The 17,059-nt window shown below is 38.5% G+C and overlaps 1 protein-coding gene across 1 annotated transcript; it reads right to left on the reverse strand.

Annotated features, from left to right (window-relative positions):
- Positions 1–7,905: 7,905 nt before the first annotated feature.
- Positions 7,906–16,779, reverse strand: LOC128736579 (T-complex protein 1 subunit alpha). The gene is made up of 3 exons (XM_053831072.1): positions 16,589–16,779; positions 15,475–16,163; positions 7,906–9,051 (listed from the first exon to the last, which is right to left on the reverse strand). Exons 1-3 carry the CDS (start codon positions 16,659–16,661, stop codon positions 8,140–8,142), a joined length of 1,674 nt encoding a protein of 557 aa, XP_053687047.1. The 5' UTR covers positions 16,662–16,779; the 3' UTR covers positions 7,906–8,139.
- Positions 16,780–17,059: the final 280 nt, after the last annotated feature.

Consider the following 17,059-nt stretch of genomic DNA (forward strand, 5'->3'; position numbering starts at 1 on the left):
ATAATGTATCTAGCATAACTGATAAAACTGTTTGAAGTTTAATCAACCTAAAGCAAAGACTAGGTGCTACATTCCTTTTTTTGGATCCCTGATTTTCTGTTTTTTATGGTGAAATACTTAATGATAGGAATAGGACTGAAGAACAAGTGAAGAATCGAGAAGGGTGTGGGCACAGAACAGAAGTGGAAGTCCGAACGATTCGGCGATCAAAACTGGTAACAGAGTCTTTTTTGTTTTTATTTTTCTTTGGGAAGGTTTTCGCATAGAAGCGAATAACAGCAATATAAGCAGAACGCTCGCTGCCAATCGCGTAGCAGCTTTCACATGCTTTCGTGTGCATTCGTATGCGTTCGTGTGTTTTCGTGGAAAAAAGTGACTCGTTACCGCCAGGTTCGCTAATATCTGTAGAAAGTAGCATGTACGTGTTTGGATTTCTACTTCCATTTCTGTTCTGTAGTGTGGGGGTCCCCACGACTCCTGAGCCCGCAGTGATGTTAGCTCTTGTCAACGCAAAGTAAATGAGATAAAGGTGCCAGTTGGCTGGGTTACCGTTTGATATTGTTGATATTATTCCTGTCTTGCCCACAGCAAAATAGAGTATTTTGTGGTTTCGTCCTGTTACGTCACTAAACGAGAATGACATTAGCTGGGGCTCGTATGTGTAGGGTTCAGATAGGAGCAGGATATAGGACTAGTGGAGCAGAGGATCCAAGAGTTAGGAATTTGATATTGTTGGTATTATTCCTACTGCAAATAGCTTAGCGAGGGCCCCAGCTAATGTCAAAAATGTATTGCTGTTGCAGTTGAAAATCGTAATAATTGACGTGCGACATTCAAGAAGGTTTACTATAAATTTGTCAATAGTGTTCGTAAAACGTTCTCATATGTACACGTTTGACTGTATATCATCTGTCACTAATCTATACCTATAAAAATGGATTTCTGTCTGTCTGTCTGTATGTTCCTTATAGAATCGAAAACTACTGAACCGATCGGCGCGAAAATTTGCAAGCAGGGGCTTTTGTAGCCGGGAAAGGTTCTTATGACGGTTAGAGACCGCTCCCTCCACTAAGAAGGGGGCTCCTATACAAATGAAACACAAATTTCTACATAACTCGAGAACTAATCACGCAAATTAAATGGAACAAAATGTGGCATGTGAGTCTTTAGGAGGAGAATTATGACCCCTCTCCCTTTAAGAGAGGGGCTCCAATACAAATGAAATACAAACTTCCTCATAACTCTAGAACTAATCAAGCAAATGGAACAAAATTCGGCATGTGGGGGCTTTTGGAGGCAAGAATTTTTTCTATAATGGATTCCTACTTTAGGAGGGGGGGCTCCCATACAAATGAAATATAAATTTCCTCAACTCGAGAGCTAATCTATCAAAAGGAACCAAATTTGGCATGTGGGGGTTTTTGGAGGCAAGAATTTTTTCTTTAATGAATCAGGACCCCTTCCTACTTTACGAGGGGGGGCTCCTATACAAATGAAATACAAATTTTCTCAACTCGAGAGCTAATCTATCAAAAGGAACAAAATTTGGCATGTGGGTGTTTCTGGAGGCAAGAATTTATTCTATGATGTATTAGGACCCCTCTCCGTTTTAGGAGGGGGGCTCCCATGCCAATTAAATACAAATTTCCTCGTAACTACAGAACTAATCAAGTAAATGGAACATAATTTGGCACGTGGGTGTTTTTGGAGACACGATTTTTTTCTATGGTGAATTGAGACAGTAGAATCAATATATATAGAATGCCAGTGTCGCTGTTTTTCTACAGGGCTCATTGTGGTAAACATGATGCAAACAATCAGTATCAAGTCTGTGCATCGGGAACTTCATTGTCAAAGTTGCTCATTGTTATTTATCTGTTCTTTATCTTGCGCTGGTTGGTGCTGTCATCAGTGCGCTCTCCGCTGTGTTTTTATGGCAGTGAAATGGTTTTAAACGTTCTTTTTCTTTTCGTCCGGATGAATAGAATCCCAAAACTGCGCCCTTTTGCACCGATTTTTTCAGAAATTTGAAGCAAGCGAAGATTCCAATCACATTACTTGGCAGCCATAGTTGAAATTTTAAACTGGTTGTCAAAGTTTGACAATGAGATTCCCCTTTTGATCTAGGACAGGACGTGCCATCTGGCTTCTTACTCTTCTTTTCATTATGACCGCCATCCCGATTGAATATTTTTTGTTACACTCTGCACCACTGTTGCCTGTACATATTATTTTAAGAATAATTTCGTTTGCCGAACAACAGCTCCCGAATACGCCAGTTTATGCGACCTAAATCATGTTTTGCATTTAACTTTGAAAATTAAAATTCGTGTACAAACAAAACTAATGTAGAACCAAGCATAGAACTACAGAATACAAAAGAAATCAAAATTCGGAAATGATAACTTATTGTCGTATTCCCACTAATGAGTTTCAGCAACACTGAAAGCGATACCTCGTTATATTTTCCAGTCAACGGTTGCTCGTCACTCAGCCAATCAGAAATTGGGTCAATTTTGGGTCAACGCCGCGGTTGACACTTGGCACGTCCTGTCCTAGCTTTTGATGAATCTCAGGCACATACACATTTGCATATATAATGTAAATACATTATCTGAACATGTGTGATGTTTACCACGCGCACTGCAGCGACACTGGCATTCTATATATATATATATATATATATATATATATATATATATATATATATATATATATATATATATATATATATATATATATATATATATATATATATATATTGATTATACTATTGAGACCCCTTTCCTCTTTAGGAGGGGAATTATGACACTCCCCCCTTAAAGAGGGGTGGCTCCCATACAAATGAAATACAAATTCCCTCATAACTCGAGAACTAACCAAGCAAATGGAACCAAATTTGTCATGTGGGGGTGTTGGAGACAGGATTTTTTATGATGGTTTGAGACCCCTCACCTCTGTGGACTCTCTTACAAATAAAACAGAAATTTTTGCGTAATTCAAAAACTAATTTAACTCGAGAAATTTTAGACTCTTGCATAAAACATTAGTCAATAACAAGACCACCTAAAACTATGAATAGTAACACTAGGCGATTCAGGGCGAGACGGCTGCGGACCGCGAGTGTTGCCGGCGACCTGCCGTCGGAAGCGCCGGCCACTGCGGGGTCCTGCCCCCTTACAGAGATCACCTCTATCTAGGTTTATTTTCCTAGGTAGGTATACTGACCTCTATTACTTGACTTCAGTTGGGTCCGGACGAGCGATAGCGAGTAAGGAGAGGATCACCCCTGCGAAATGGTACTTTCCACGAAAAGATTTTTCGTGAAATGGTACATCCCCCGTAAGGTTTTTCGTGAAATGATATTCCACGAAACTCTATATTCCGCGTTATGGTCAACCGAGTAATGGCGTTCTGTAAAATGATATTCGGTGAAATGTTATATAATCATGGCGAATATTTAAATGCTATCCGCTTTTTTTTAGGATTGCCTTCGGTAAATCACAACACAGTTTGTAGCATAGATTATCACTTTATTTATCATATTCGCTATGTAATTGTTCACTTGTATTTATCAAAATCACGTCCGTTCGCTTTGGCGTTTAACTCACAACTCACCTCAGCTACGTAGCCGTATGTTTTCGCACCCTTGTTCGTAGCAAGGTAATATCACTTGCAGGTATGTCACACACCGAGGGGCCCGACCCTACAATTTTGCCTGGCTAAGCAATGGGGGGGCGGGGGGTTGTTTTCAACTTTACTGTGAGGAAAATTTGTATATTAAACCACCCATGAACTCTTCAGAAACTTGCAAGACTCGAGATTGTGACAAAGGTCATCCGAGATTCACGATTTATGTACAAAACAATATAATTTGTGGCAATACGAAGATTGTCGGGTCAGCTAGTACTTATGTAAAACCGTACAAATTAAACTGTGTTGTACATAAATCCTGAATGCCGGATAACCTTTATCACAATCTCGAGTTTTGCAAGTTTCTGAGGAGTTCATGGGTGTTTTAACCGTTATTTGTTCGGCTGGGTACCCGGGTACCTTTTCAGACTTTATTGCCTAGAAAAACAAGGTTTTCCAGAACTCAGTCAGCTAAAACTCATAGAATGCTCCTAACTAGTGGGAATACATCATTTGTTATTAACAGATTACCTGTAGTAACACTCGAAGGGTGGGGGGGGGGGGGGTAGCTTCAAATTTTCTTACCCCATAAGTGTTCGGACCCGGGTACCCACAGAAATGAAGTGCTTCTTACTCTATCAATTCTTGACCGATTTTGGAACTTGAACCGTCAAAAGATTAGAAAATTTGTGTATTTTTAGAGTAGGAGACATACCAGGCCTGGGATCATGTCTGGTTCCCGTAAATCCGGGTCTCCGGGACCATTTTCCAGATCTAAGACAAATTTGTACGATTGTCAATAAAACCACACAATATTGGTATCAAAATTCATGATCAAAATCACTGGTGCCCATTGAGACCAGTAACATGTTTGGATAGAAACCCCAGCAATATGTATGTCAAACTTCATGAAATCATTCCAGGAGTTGATTTTTATCCACTTTGAGTTCATTTGATGAGTTGTCTCTGGAATGGCCACTCCGGAGCAGATTCCTGTAGGGTCCTATGAGGCCACTAGCATGTTTGGAATTAAACCATACTGTGTTACCTGACTCATAACGAATATACGTTATATACGGGGGATGGTCTCGTAATTGATCATAAATTCGAATAGAGCATACAAATATCAACTATATACCATAAGAAATTACATGTTTACTCCAAAAATAAAAGCATGAGATTTTTGAAATCTCATTCGGAAATAGGGTTGCGTTATGAGTCAGGCAACACAGTAGCAATATGTATGTCAAAATCACGCCAGGAGTTGACTTTTATCCATTTTGACTCCATCTGACAAGTTATCCCCGGAGCGGCCATTCCAAGGACAACTCATCGAATGGACTCAAAATGGATAAAAATCAACTTCTGGAGTGATTGCATGAAGTTGGACATACATCTTGCCGAGGTTTCTTCTTATATCAAACAAGCTAGTAGCCATATCGGGCCCTTCGGGAACTTACTCCGGAATGGTAATTCCTAGGACAACTCGTCAAATCGACTTAAAATGGACAAAAATCAATTCCTGGAGTGATTTCATGAATTCTAAATGTCATGGTATGTCTCGCACTCTAAAAATAGACAAATTTTTCAATCTTTTGACGGTTCAAAATCTAAAATCGGTCAAGAATTGATAAAGTTAGAAGCAGTTCATTTCGGTGGGTACCCGGGTACCCATCCGAATACTTATGGGTGTTGAATTTCCCGTACACATAACGGTTTATACAAATTTTCAATTACAGTATTTAGATGTAGGCATTTAAGGCCCAAACAGAATGCTGCGTCAACGCATCCGTCAGCGGCAATCTGACAGTAAACCCATGGGAAAACTGTCAGAATAACGCTGACGGACGCGTTGACACAGCATTCTGTTTGGCCCTTTAGACTTGTTTGCAGAGAACGGAACTGCTCTTCCATTTCGCGCACTCTGCGTTTAGCGGTTAACGTTTTGGGTCGGAAGTACTGTTTTCTCGCTTTATGTTGACAGTTACGCAAATTTTGGAGTTTCTACCCAGCAAGCCTCTTATAGCACCTTGCAAGGATTTTTCTTGGCACTTTATGCTGTACAGTCGTCTTTACTATACGCGTCGCGTCGTAGTCGTCTTTTATACGCTCATGATAGAATATTTCATGTTAGTCTTATTTTGTGTATTATTGCATAATCATGGGTGATATTCCATTTAGAAAATTATCAGACGAAAATTAGACCTTAAAAGTTTTCAAAAAACATTGTAATTCTACTATAGAAATATAGATAAACAATAATTACGCATGATTAACTTGAATTACTCCTGAAAACGTAACTTGCCTATCTTGCCCCATCTGACCCAGACGACAAACATAGAATTGAGGCCAGCGAACCGCCCAGTTAGCTTCGAGATACAATGCTGGTCTAATAAATCAGTCGTCGGATGTTCGAAACTCGGCTGGGCGGTGCTGCCAGATAGAGTCAGTAGGATTGTTGCGCTAGCCAGCATTGTCGAAGATTAATAAATTTAAATATAAATAGAAGCTACCGTAATAAAATTGGTGGACAAGACACAAACACGTATCACTCTTACAACATTTAAAGATAAAAACAATATTAACAAAAATTATTTTTACCTACGAGTCGACCGGTTTCAGGCATTCTATGCCTATCATCAGGACGATGCCGATGTCCAACTGATTACGCATTGTTTATCTGGTTGTATCCACGTCGAAGAGCGGGAGAAATTGTTAACTTGATCTCACTTTTTTGCCAATCCAAAGAGAGGGGAAATTATTGGTGGATCATCTCCATTCATAAGAGGTTTCTCTGCATTGGCGATATACATTGATTCCCATGCATTTAGCAGTGAAACCTTCTTAATGGTTTTGATTAATTTCGCACTCTCCCAATTTATTTTATGCCGTAATTCTTCACTGTGCGCTGCTACACTAGAGTCACATGATCGGCTGTGCTCCACGGCCTTCCTATGTTCCCTTAGTCTAATTTTAAATTTGCGACGTGTTTGTCCAATGTAGATAGCGGGGCAATCTTGGCATGGAATTTGATATATTCCAGATTGTTCCTCAAGCGGGATTTTGTCTTTGAGGTTGCACAACATTTCCCGTAGAGTGCAGCTGCTTTTGAAGGCTGTCGCAAATCCATGTTGGTGAAGAATGTTTTTGATCGAGTTTGTTATAATTGGATAAAACGGTAGGCTGATCCTAACTTTCTCATCGCTGTCTGGTTGAAGAGTTGTTGCATTCTGTCGGTGTCTTTTCCGTTCATGTTTCCGCAGGATTTTGTTCACAAAGTTGCTGTCATATCCATTCTGTCCGGCGATTTTGTGTATTTTCTCCCTTTCCGCATTAAACTCTTCTTCTTCTAACGGTATATTGAAAAGGCGGTGGGCCATCGAGTGGAATGCTGCTTGCTTTTGGGCTCCAAAATGGTTGGAGTCGGATGTTATGAAACGGTCTGTTGAAGTTGGTTTACGGTAGATGCCAAATTTCAAAGTTTTGTCTTCTTTTGGACATCGGCATCGTCCTGATGATAGGCATAGAATGCCTGAAACCGGTCGACTCGTAGGTAAAAATAATTTTTGTTAATATTGTTTTTATCTTTAAATGTTGTAAGAGTGATACGTGTTTGTGTCTTGTCCACCAATTTTATTATTGTGGTGCTCTTACGGTGGCGCGAAAGCAAGAAAAAGAGAAGCTACCGACCGGGCTCCTACCGATTATAATATACCGGTCGTTAAAAACAATCCTTAGTAAAATTTTTGAAGCCTTCAGACAAAAAGGGAAACGGTCCAAGGCAAATCACATCTATCTATTTACTCTACCTCATTCTCATCATAACTATCATGGAATACAACAAGTGGTCGGCAGAGATTAGTTGTGCAGTCACTATCATTATTTGGACAGATTTATGGTCTAACCGCCCCATCTTGTGATGCAAACCGTCTCTGAATAAACTCAAACATAGCTTCTTATTTCCTCTGGATTTTGGGAAAATTTTGGTGTTATAATAACTTACAAAAAAACAAAATAACAAAACAAAATTTATATCCTAATTTGGATATGTGCTTAATCTTCTCCACATTCCATACATGATACCTCATACATCATCATAATACATTCGGAAAAATCTCTTTTGCAAAAAAAAAGAGTCTGGAGAAGTGGTTCATTTGGGAAAATATCCTTTGGGGAGGCGGGTATAGGGGAATCGCTATAAAATCTGTTCGATATGCTTTAAGAGTCATAATAGAATTTCATTGAAGTTAGGATACATTTATTAGCAATTAATTCTACTTCATGAAGAATGTTATGAAAAACTAGAAAAGCGATGTTAAAACTAATCTCTTAGAAGCATAGTGAATATAATTTAATGTGCACCCAGTGCATATTGTTGCTTATTGAAAATTTTACAATTATATTAACTGCTGAAATAGATTTGAAAATATGAACGATCGAGATAAAATTACAGAATACAGTTGATTCTGAGAAAAAAATGGGGAAATTATTGCTCTTAATGATAAATCAACCATCAAGTTCTCCAGCAGCACATGCATCTCCATAGCTCTTTCCTGGTTTCTCTTCCGGATTTAATTTAATCATATCGTCAATACGTAAAATAGTGATAGCCGCCTCGGTGGCAAATTTGAGTGATTTTATTTTAGACATCGCTGGTTCTAAAACTCCTGCCTTTTTGTTATCCTTGACGACACCCTCAATCAGATCCAATCCAAACCATTTGAGATGGGCATGATCGAGCTTAGTTTGGCTTGAATTATGATAGGCACGCAATTTCGCAACCAAATCGGTAGCATCTTTTGCGGCATTTACCGCTAATGTTTTTGGAATTATAAGCAATGATTTAGCAAATTCTGCAATAGCTAATTGTTCGCGAGAGCTTAACGAAGTAGCGAAATTCTCCAAATATATGGAAAGAGCTGCTTCGACACAACCTCCTCCTGCAACCACCTTTTTACCTTCTAATACTCTCTTCGCTACACATAATGCGTCATGAATAGAGCGCTCCATTTCGTCGCAATAAAAATCGTTAGGACCACGAAGTATTATGGATGCTGCGGTACGAGCTTTTGGACCTCGAATCAAAATTAGTTCGTCGTCACATATAAACTCCTGTGAAACTTCCATCGCTTCACCCACATAGCTGGCTTCGAAATTTTCCTCTCCATCCATACTTGTCAGCGACGTTAGGTATGCTGCGCCAGTCGCCTTGGCTATGCGTTTCAGATCGGACTTCTTCACCCGTCTCACTGCCATTGCACCGGCTTCAACAAAATACTTTAAACAAAGATCATCGATTCCTCCACTACACAAGACTACATTTACTCCGGTGGCGAGAATTTTCTCGATTTTTTCCTTAGTAATATCCAGCTCGCGAGCGCGAATACCTTCCAATTTTTCCGGATCGGTTATTAGTACCTATGAAATAAAATTTAAAAAAGGTATGACCTAGTTAATACACGGCAAAATCTAACATAATCGTGAATTATGAAAACATAGTAATCGGGAAATTCGGTTGAATAAACTGAGATTTACGCAATAAAACTCTAAACATTATTACATGTGATAAATAAAACAAATTATATCTTGCATAACAATTAAGCTAGCGATTCGTTTAGTTTGAGCATTATACTGCCCATGGATGCATAGTTGACGTAAAAACCAAAATGACCAAAATGTACTTTTTCGGTCCTACGCACTCTTAACTATGTTGTTCACATGCCCAATACTCAAACAACATATGTTTGTTCGAAAATATTCGAGAAATTTAGGAAAATTGAGCTACTCTGCTATTGGTTTCACGTAATGCTAATGGTTGACATAATTCCCCGCATAATCAATCAGCATAGCAACCTATTTGTTTTTGCAGTTTTTCGCCAAGTTATGTGAATAATCGTTCAAAAAAACAGTCTGTTTATTCGCATAAACTAGCGTTCGCATTTTTAAGCACAATAAATGAGGAATGAATCATAAAATCCCATCAGCCCTATTTTGATTAATAAACTCTACTAAATTGACAGATTATCCGATTGAAAAAGTTTGTAGCAAAGATTATATGGCTTTAAACGTTTTTCACGATAAAAATGCGTTTTCTCAACAATCATGGTGCTGGTCGTTACGTCGACTATGCATCCATGGGCAGTATAGTATCACATATTATACACAGGGGTTAGACAAAGTTACTCCGAAACCGAATGTCGGACAGGCTATAATCGACATTGAATCAGGTATCAGCAGTTGTAAATAGGGGGGAGTACGAGAGTAATTCTGACATTCAGGTGGTGAAAGAATTATGCGAAAAACCTATCTTCTATTTGAAAGTAGATAAGGACAATAAGATTGTTACCATGGACAAGACGGATTATGATGAACAGATGCTTCAAAAAATTAATAACGGCAACTTAGAAAAAAAACCCCTAGCAGATATGGTGAAACGTGTTGATAATAGGTATAATGAAAGATTGCAAATCCTTCATAGGAGAACCTTCGATGTTCAAACTGCATTTTACCCAGGATAAAGGGTTAGCCAAAAATTCACAAATCTGGAATGAGACGAGGAAAATTGTTTTGGCAGTGGGAGCGCCAACAGAAAGCTAGCAAAATAGCTAGTGAAAGAATTCCAAGCCATATTAAAGAAAGATTCCGAGTCGATCGGTTATCAGAAGGGACGGCACGATCACTTTGACGCAATTCTACAAATGTCCCACATAAAACTTTGTCAAATTTTGCTTGGCTGAGACGGTACTGTCAAATGAATGTGATTTGAGTCAAAGTGATTGTGCCATCGCTGGTTATGACCACAGGAAATTTTGTTGAAAAGTTAAGATCTTCTGGACATATTGATATACAGGAGAAAATGGTTTAATTCGACGTGGCAGCACCGTTTCCATGTGTACCAGTTAATGAAACCTGGAATATTTTGAAATACTGGTTACTATCTCAATACAGTGATAGTAGGTAATTGGGAGACCAAAATTAATAAATATTTATTATTAACCAGACTATGTATGGAAGAAAATTATTTCACATTCAGGAGAAAATTTTTCAAACTGATGAAAGGGGCCCCAATGGGGAATCCCCTCTTATCTTTTCTATGCGTGCTCTTCATGGCAAACACAAAGAATAAATTAAATGAAAGTAGGTAGTCTCCTTCCGAATCGTTGGTGGCGATATGTTGACGATATTTTTTGTATCTTCAAAGAAGAAGAAATTGTAATTGTTTTTCTGTTTCTGTTTCTGTTTGCAGCACAAGGTGGGGCAGTTAGAGCCAAGTCTGTCCAGGGCTGAGATAAGGTGGTTGTGATAATGTTAAAAGAATCCGTGCGGATTACGCTAGCTCCATAATGTATTGGTGATTATGGATTAATGGGCGGAAGAAGAGTGACAGAACTTGGCTTGATATAATTGTGTGCTTGGTCAATATAGCATAAGATGGCTTGTACTTATCTTGTTTTCTCCTTCCTTTATTTGTTTCCTCATCTTGTTCGTAGTCAATCTTGATTGAACCTGAAGCAGGCTCCACGCCGGCCGTCCTCTCCATCGTTGTCACCAGTGTGGTCATCTGTGGCTGGTCTCTTGCCTCCCCTCACAGCAACATTATTGTTGCCGTGAGAAGAAGCGATAGGGATCAGGCAGAAAAGAAAAGAAAAGAAGAAATTTTTAGTCAACATGTTGATTGCAATTTTCAAGTTAGTAATATCACGAGAATTCTATGTCTGTCCATCACCTATGCTACTACCGACTAACTACTCGCTAGGCTGGACGCTACTCATCTCCCAAATACCCATGTCATCACGATTGACCCAGCGCTGTTCCACAACCTATGCTCATTAAAAACCACAGCCGCCTCTTTATCTCCCATCTTTGCAGTATTGTAGCTGATGGCGTAAATTTTCGAATATTTTGTGCGGAATATTATTCAAGAGCAATATTATCGCTCAGAACTATCGAAAAACTACTTGAACTTCCGAAAAATAGAGCAGATGCGATGTAATGGGGACTGGTGCTCGCTCGTATTATTCCCGGTGGCATTAATTGCATATTTGTAGCGGTAGTCAACCGATTTGTCGGTATGCTCTTCAGACCGTGGTCAATTGAAATGATTCTGTAACTAAGAAGGGATGAGGTGGATCAAAAAGAACTTCGCTTGGAGATATGTATATATGCCGTGTTAGGTCTTAAGTGCAAGCTGTCACTAAAGCAAGACTTAATAAGATGTTAACGACGTTGATAATTCTGTGAGGATGGTATTGAATCGAAAAATAAATCCTCATACCACGGCCATATATTATGTACTATGACCCCATTTTAGGAAGTGGAAATGATTGAGGACAGCCCTTCGCTATCACTTGAATCAACCAGAGAATCGAATACCTGTTTTTACTTGAAGAAGTTTTAACTCTAAAAAGATTTAGTTAGAAATGGAATTTCAGTTGAAGTCTGCCAGCATTGGGCAATGGACAGAACAAGATATATATCGAGGCTATAAATCTTTTCGAGTGATCCACTAAGTCCGACCGCGACGACAGCCGCAAGAATGGAGAGGAGCAGGCCGCCGGTGAGTTGCCACCGTTCGACTTGATGGACTCTCCGACAGAGGCTCATCAGCATTAGGAAGGCCCTTGGGAGACAAACAGCGTCATACATGATCATTTTATGTTGTTAGTTGAATACCGTTAACGCGGTTAGTCACAAGACATGCAAATCATTCTAATAAAAAAAAAAAAATTATAATTACATCCAAAACAATACAATAGAGGTGACAGTAACAGCAACGATAGCAATATTAGTAATAATAGTAATAGCATAGGAAACTGATACAGGAAACACAGCTACTGACTATAACTTCCTGCCCATTAATAATTGTAATTTGGCAGCATAGGTATAAGAATTTCCGACTCATCATAGAACACTCAAACATATATTCATTCGTACCTATACACCCATGCACACTCATACATGCATACACATGTATACATGTACGTGTGTGTATATTTTTCAGTGCTGTGCTGTCCATAATCGCATAACAGCCACAAATTCTATGGCAATCTCATAGAAAATGTCTCGATTACGCAAATAAAGACATCACATCATTTTTGAACACTCGTTCGTTCTAACTAGCGATACATTTTAATTTTCATGAGTAAGTCAAAATCTCATGAATGGTGGGTAGGATTTGGTTTCAGTTTTCTAGAGAAATTTCTGTGCATACCAGCAATTCATCTAGGGAACCGAGTAAGCCCTCCCGGTGCTTCGGCCCAAACGGATTGAATTTAAAATCAAATCCGTTCGATTTCGCTCCATTCCGCTTTACGAGACACATGCTACACATAAAGCTAAATTATGCAATACTACATACTACACATATATCCAACTTAAACTATAAACATTCTACATGCGGAACTAAGAATTTTTAGGTCGTTTGGCCGAAGTACGCGTCAAACCACCTACCCATGGGAGGGAAGAAGAAATTGTAATTGTTTTTAGATATTAATAATATTCACAATGACATTGAATTCACATTCGAAATAAAATAAAACGGCAGACTCCCGTTATTAAATGTTATTGTGATAAGAAAATTTGAAAATTTCGAATTTGAAATGCATAAGAAACCCACGTCTACTAAAAGGGCAAAACCTAGCACTTCAAATTACTCTTTTCAACATAAGATAGCTTCTTTCCATCACATGGTCCGTCGAATGGAATTGCCGCTCCTCAGTAGAGAAGCGAGAAAGATTGAAATAGACTACATTTTTAAGGGCTCAGGCTAAAATTTAACCTCTTATAACCATATAATGGTTATGATAGAAACACCATTCAAGCTATTATTGACAAGAAACGTAAGATCCAATATAAGGACCCTTTTACCATGTTCACTCTGATAACAGAAGATCTAATGCAGCTGTGGAATATGATACGGTGTTAAGGCCGAAGCAGTGCAAGCATCAAACAGCGTTGGTGCGATCGATAAAGATAGCATTTTAAAAATCTTAAATATTTCTTAAATAACGCTACAACATAGTTTTTCGAATACATCATTGTGTGTAAAACCCGTACCTGATATGATATGTTACTACAGTTGAGTATTCAAAACCATCTAATAAAAGCGCACTCTCATTGAAAATTTTGCTTCATCTTTTTTCTCTCTCTAGTGCGCTGGCTTGGCCTTAACACATCACCTTCATCCAGAATTAAATAGATTTGGTTTAGATATTGTTTATACCAGTAGAAACAACCAAATCAAAAATAGATTGGGGTCTAGTAAAGATAATATTGAATTGTTGAATAGAGCAGGAGTTTTCAAAACTGCTTGTATTTGTTTATTTATTTGTACATCAACAGGCCTTGTAGCCTCTGTGAAAAAATTTACATTGGAGTGGACAAACTAAAAGGAACTTGCGTATTCACTTTAAGGAACACACGGCTGAAGTTACCAAGGCAAACAAAGACACGGGAAAACGAATACCTTTCCATTTTAAGTCTGAAGTAGTGGAACATATATTGGAGAATATCCATCCATTAACTGCTGAAAACTCAGCCCAATTAATGCACCGCGGAAGTTGGATGTTGCTGAGAGTCTGAAAATATATAAACAAGATCCTTCTCGCTCCTTAACGCAGGAAATAATTTTTTATGGCTCTTCAAGTTTGTTCCAAACCTAGCACGACATGGGACGGATCACCTTTCCACAGAATCCGCTGATTTGTTTAGGTAAACCTACCTAACTTTTTAATTTAAATTTTCAATTGCGGAATGATATATTGGATACATAAAAATTATTTACGGCTAAGACACAGATCACCAAAGCGATTTTTCTATTTCTTCTAAAATATTGCAAGATTCGCAGTAGTCAGTGGATACTGGAGATATTTTGGGTTGTGATTTGCTTCATCGCTTGTATCTTTTTCCGTCATGAAAATTCAATACAGTGGTAACCCAATTTTGTCACGTTTTTTAACCGATTTTGTTCGATTTATCAAAATGAACTGTTTTCCTGCTTAGATTTCAAAAATTTTGAAGAACGTTGTTTTGCTCTATCTCTTACTGCCTAAAAAATAAATTTTCTAACTTACTTTTAGGGGGATTAATCAAAGAATCGTTCATACCATAGGAAAGAGCTTTTTACGCTGAAAAATTTCTCTGAACATAGTTAACCAATATAATTAGCCATTTTGGCGCAATTAAAAAAACGCGTGTTTTGGTATCTTTAGGACCTGAGCTGTGAAAAGATGACAAATGTCCACAGAGAGGTAGAAGGGAGTGCGAAATGTTCTAAAAGCGATCAGAATGTAATATATGTAGTTCGTACTAAGAGGTGAGCCGTAACTATAAAAAAGAGCAATGCTTAATTCAACCATTATGTTGATAATAATAAGCTCTATAGTGCCCCATACATAACTTTTTCGATTGTATACCATTCCCCCGAAATCCATTCGCCAGAATTCCAAACCCCAGAATGACCCATTCGCAGAAAACTGTTTCCCAGAATATACCGTTCCCCAGAAAGTCATCCCGAAAACACCATTCCCCAGAAAGCCACTTCCCTAGAAAAAATTGTCCCAGAATGAGCCACTTCTAGGCACCACTAGGCCGAATATCAGTAGCTCTAATAATATTACTACACTAGCTGTAATTCTAACGACCCACTAAAACCCTACTCGAGTCTCCAGCCTTGGCTGAGGAAGCACAACAAAATAAGCAAAGATATGTAACATCTAAGCACCAAGAGCAGGATAACCCCGCGATTAATGTGAAAGGTGACCTCCCAAACCCAAAACTAGATAAAGATGTTGATAAAATCAGGAAGGTCCTGAGTTGATGACATATATTTAAACATCATACCTGCACTCCCATTTTCATTTTAGTCTTCTGTAGAGAAAAATCCAGACATGCTATCTTAGCGTTGGTAACCTTTTTGGGCATCTGCTGGGAAGCAATAGTGCAATTCAATGCATATCCTTGCACCAATACGCTCTCGCGTGCTGATTTCCCATGCGCTTTAAGTACATTTACTGCTTTTATTGGATACAGCGGATTTCCTTTTGTATCAGTTATCTTTACCGCCTGAGCGGCATCCACTACCATGGCCGAAAAGTAATCGGCATCTGCACCAATGATTTTAGAGCTCATTGAAGTCTTAGCTACGTTGATCAGTGTTTCGCGACCCAACTCATCAACAGGAGCGGTCAAATGTTCAGATATGTACTTGCAAGCTTCTTTGCATGCTAAACGATAACCAGCAATAATTGAGGTTGGATGGATTTTTTGTTTCACTAATTCGTCAGCATTTTTGAGTAGTTCCGCAGCAATGATCACCACTGAGGTCGTTCCGTCACCTACTTCCTCATCTTGTAACTGTGCTAATTCACAAAGTACTTTTGCAGCTGGATGCTCCACTTCTAATAATCGTAGTATAGTAGCACCATCATTGGTAACAGTAACATCCCCGATATCATCCACGAGCATCTTATCCAATCCGACTGGTCCAAGCGACGATTTTACAATATTGGCAATAGACGAAGCCGCCATTACTGCAATTGAAAAAATTTCCGTAAATAAAATATGTTTTTCAAAACAGGTGTACTACCATTGTGGCTTAACCTCAAATATTGAATGATTCATATATCAATCAAATTCACAGAGCAATATTCTCAAAATTCCTTTAAGAGCGAAAAATGTATCTTGAATTAGTAGTATCTTCCATATGTTCTATAATTTCTATATATTCCTTGTATTCTATAATTTCTGAACATTCTTCTAGTTACTTTTTGACTTATTTCATGTCCATGCACATTGATAAATTTTAGAATTTACTCTCGTCACATAACTTATTTTTAAGTAAATTACAAAACCTGAACATATAGGTATGTATATACATATTTTTTCTTAAGGTGCTTCTTCGCGAATATCACGTTTTCTCATAACTATTTTGTACAATAGTTAGTGTTATCATTACCATTTTGGGTACGGACTGGTGCTCCAGACGTTCGCGTCCCGGCCAAAGAAAGCGCACTCGCAACTGTAGACATGGCTATTTTTTATTGAAATTCAAAAGTAGCAGAGTAGCAATTCAAACGGAGATTGTTTCAAAAATGCAATTTTGAACGGAATCCGGCAACTTGCGTATGGAGAACACACGGTGAGCTAAGCAGAGGGCAGTAACAATTTAAGATTTAATTTACATTGACAGTAGAGTGACTATATATAGAGTGGCGACTGGCGACAATGTCAAAATTGGAATGATAATTGAAGATAGAATTAACAAAAAGGCGAATGTCGCAAGCGTAAACAAACCGAGTGAGGGTTGATATTCCTATGCTGGTCCAGCAAAAAATAACTCTCATCCGTTTTGTTTACATTTGCGACATTCGCCCTTTTGTTAATTCTATCTAGAATTATCTGTCAGTGTCATTCCAATCGAGCAGAA

This window comes from Sabethes cyaneus, chromosome 1 (assembly GCF_943734655.1).
Source record: "Sabethes cyaneus chromosome 1, idSabCyanKW18_F2, whole genome shotgun sequence".
Lineage (NCBI taxonomy): Eukaryota > Metazoa > Arthropoda > Insecta > Diptera > Culicidae > Sabethes > Sabethes cyaneus.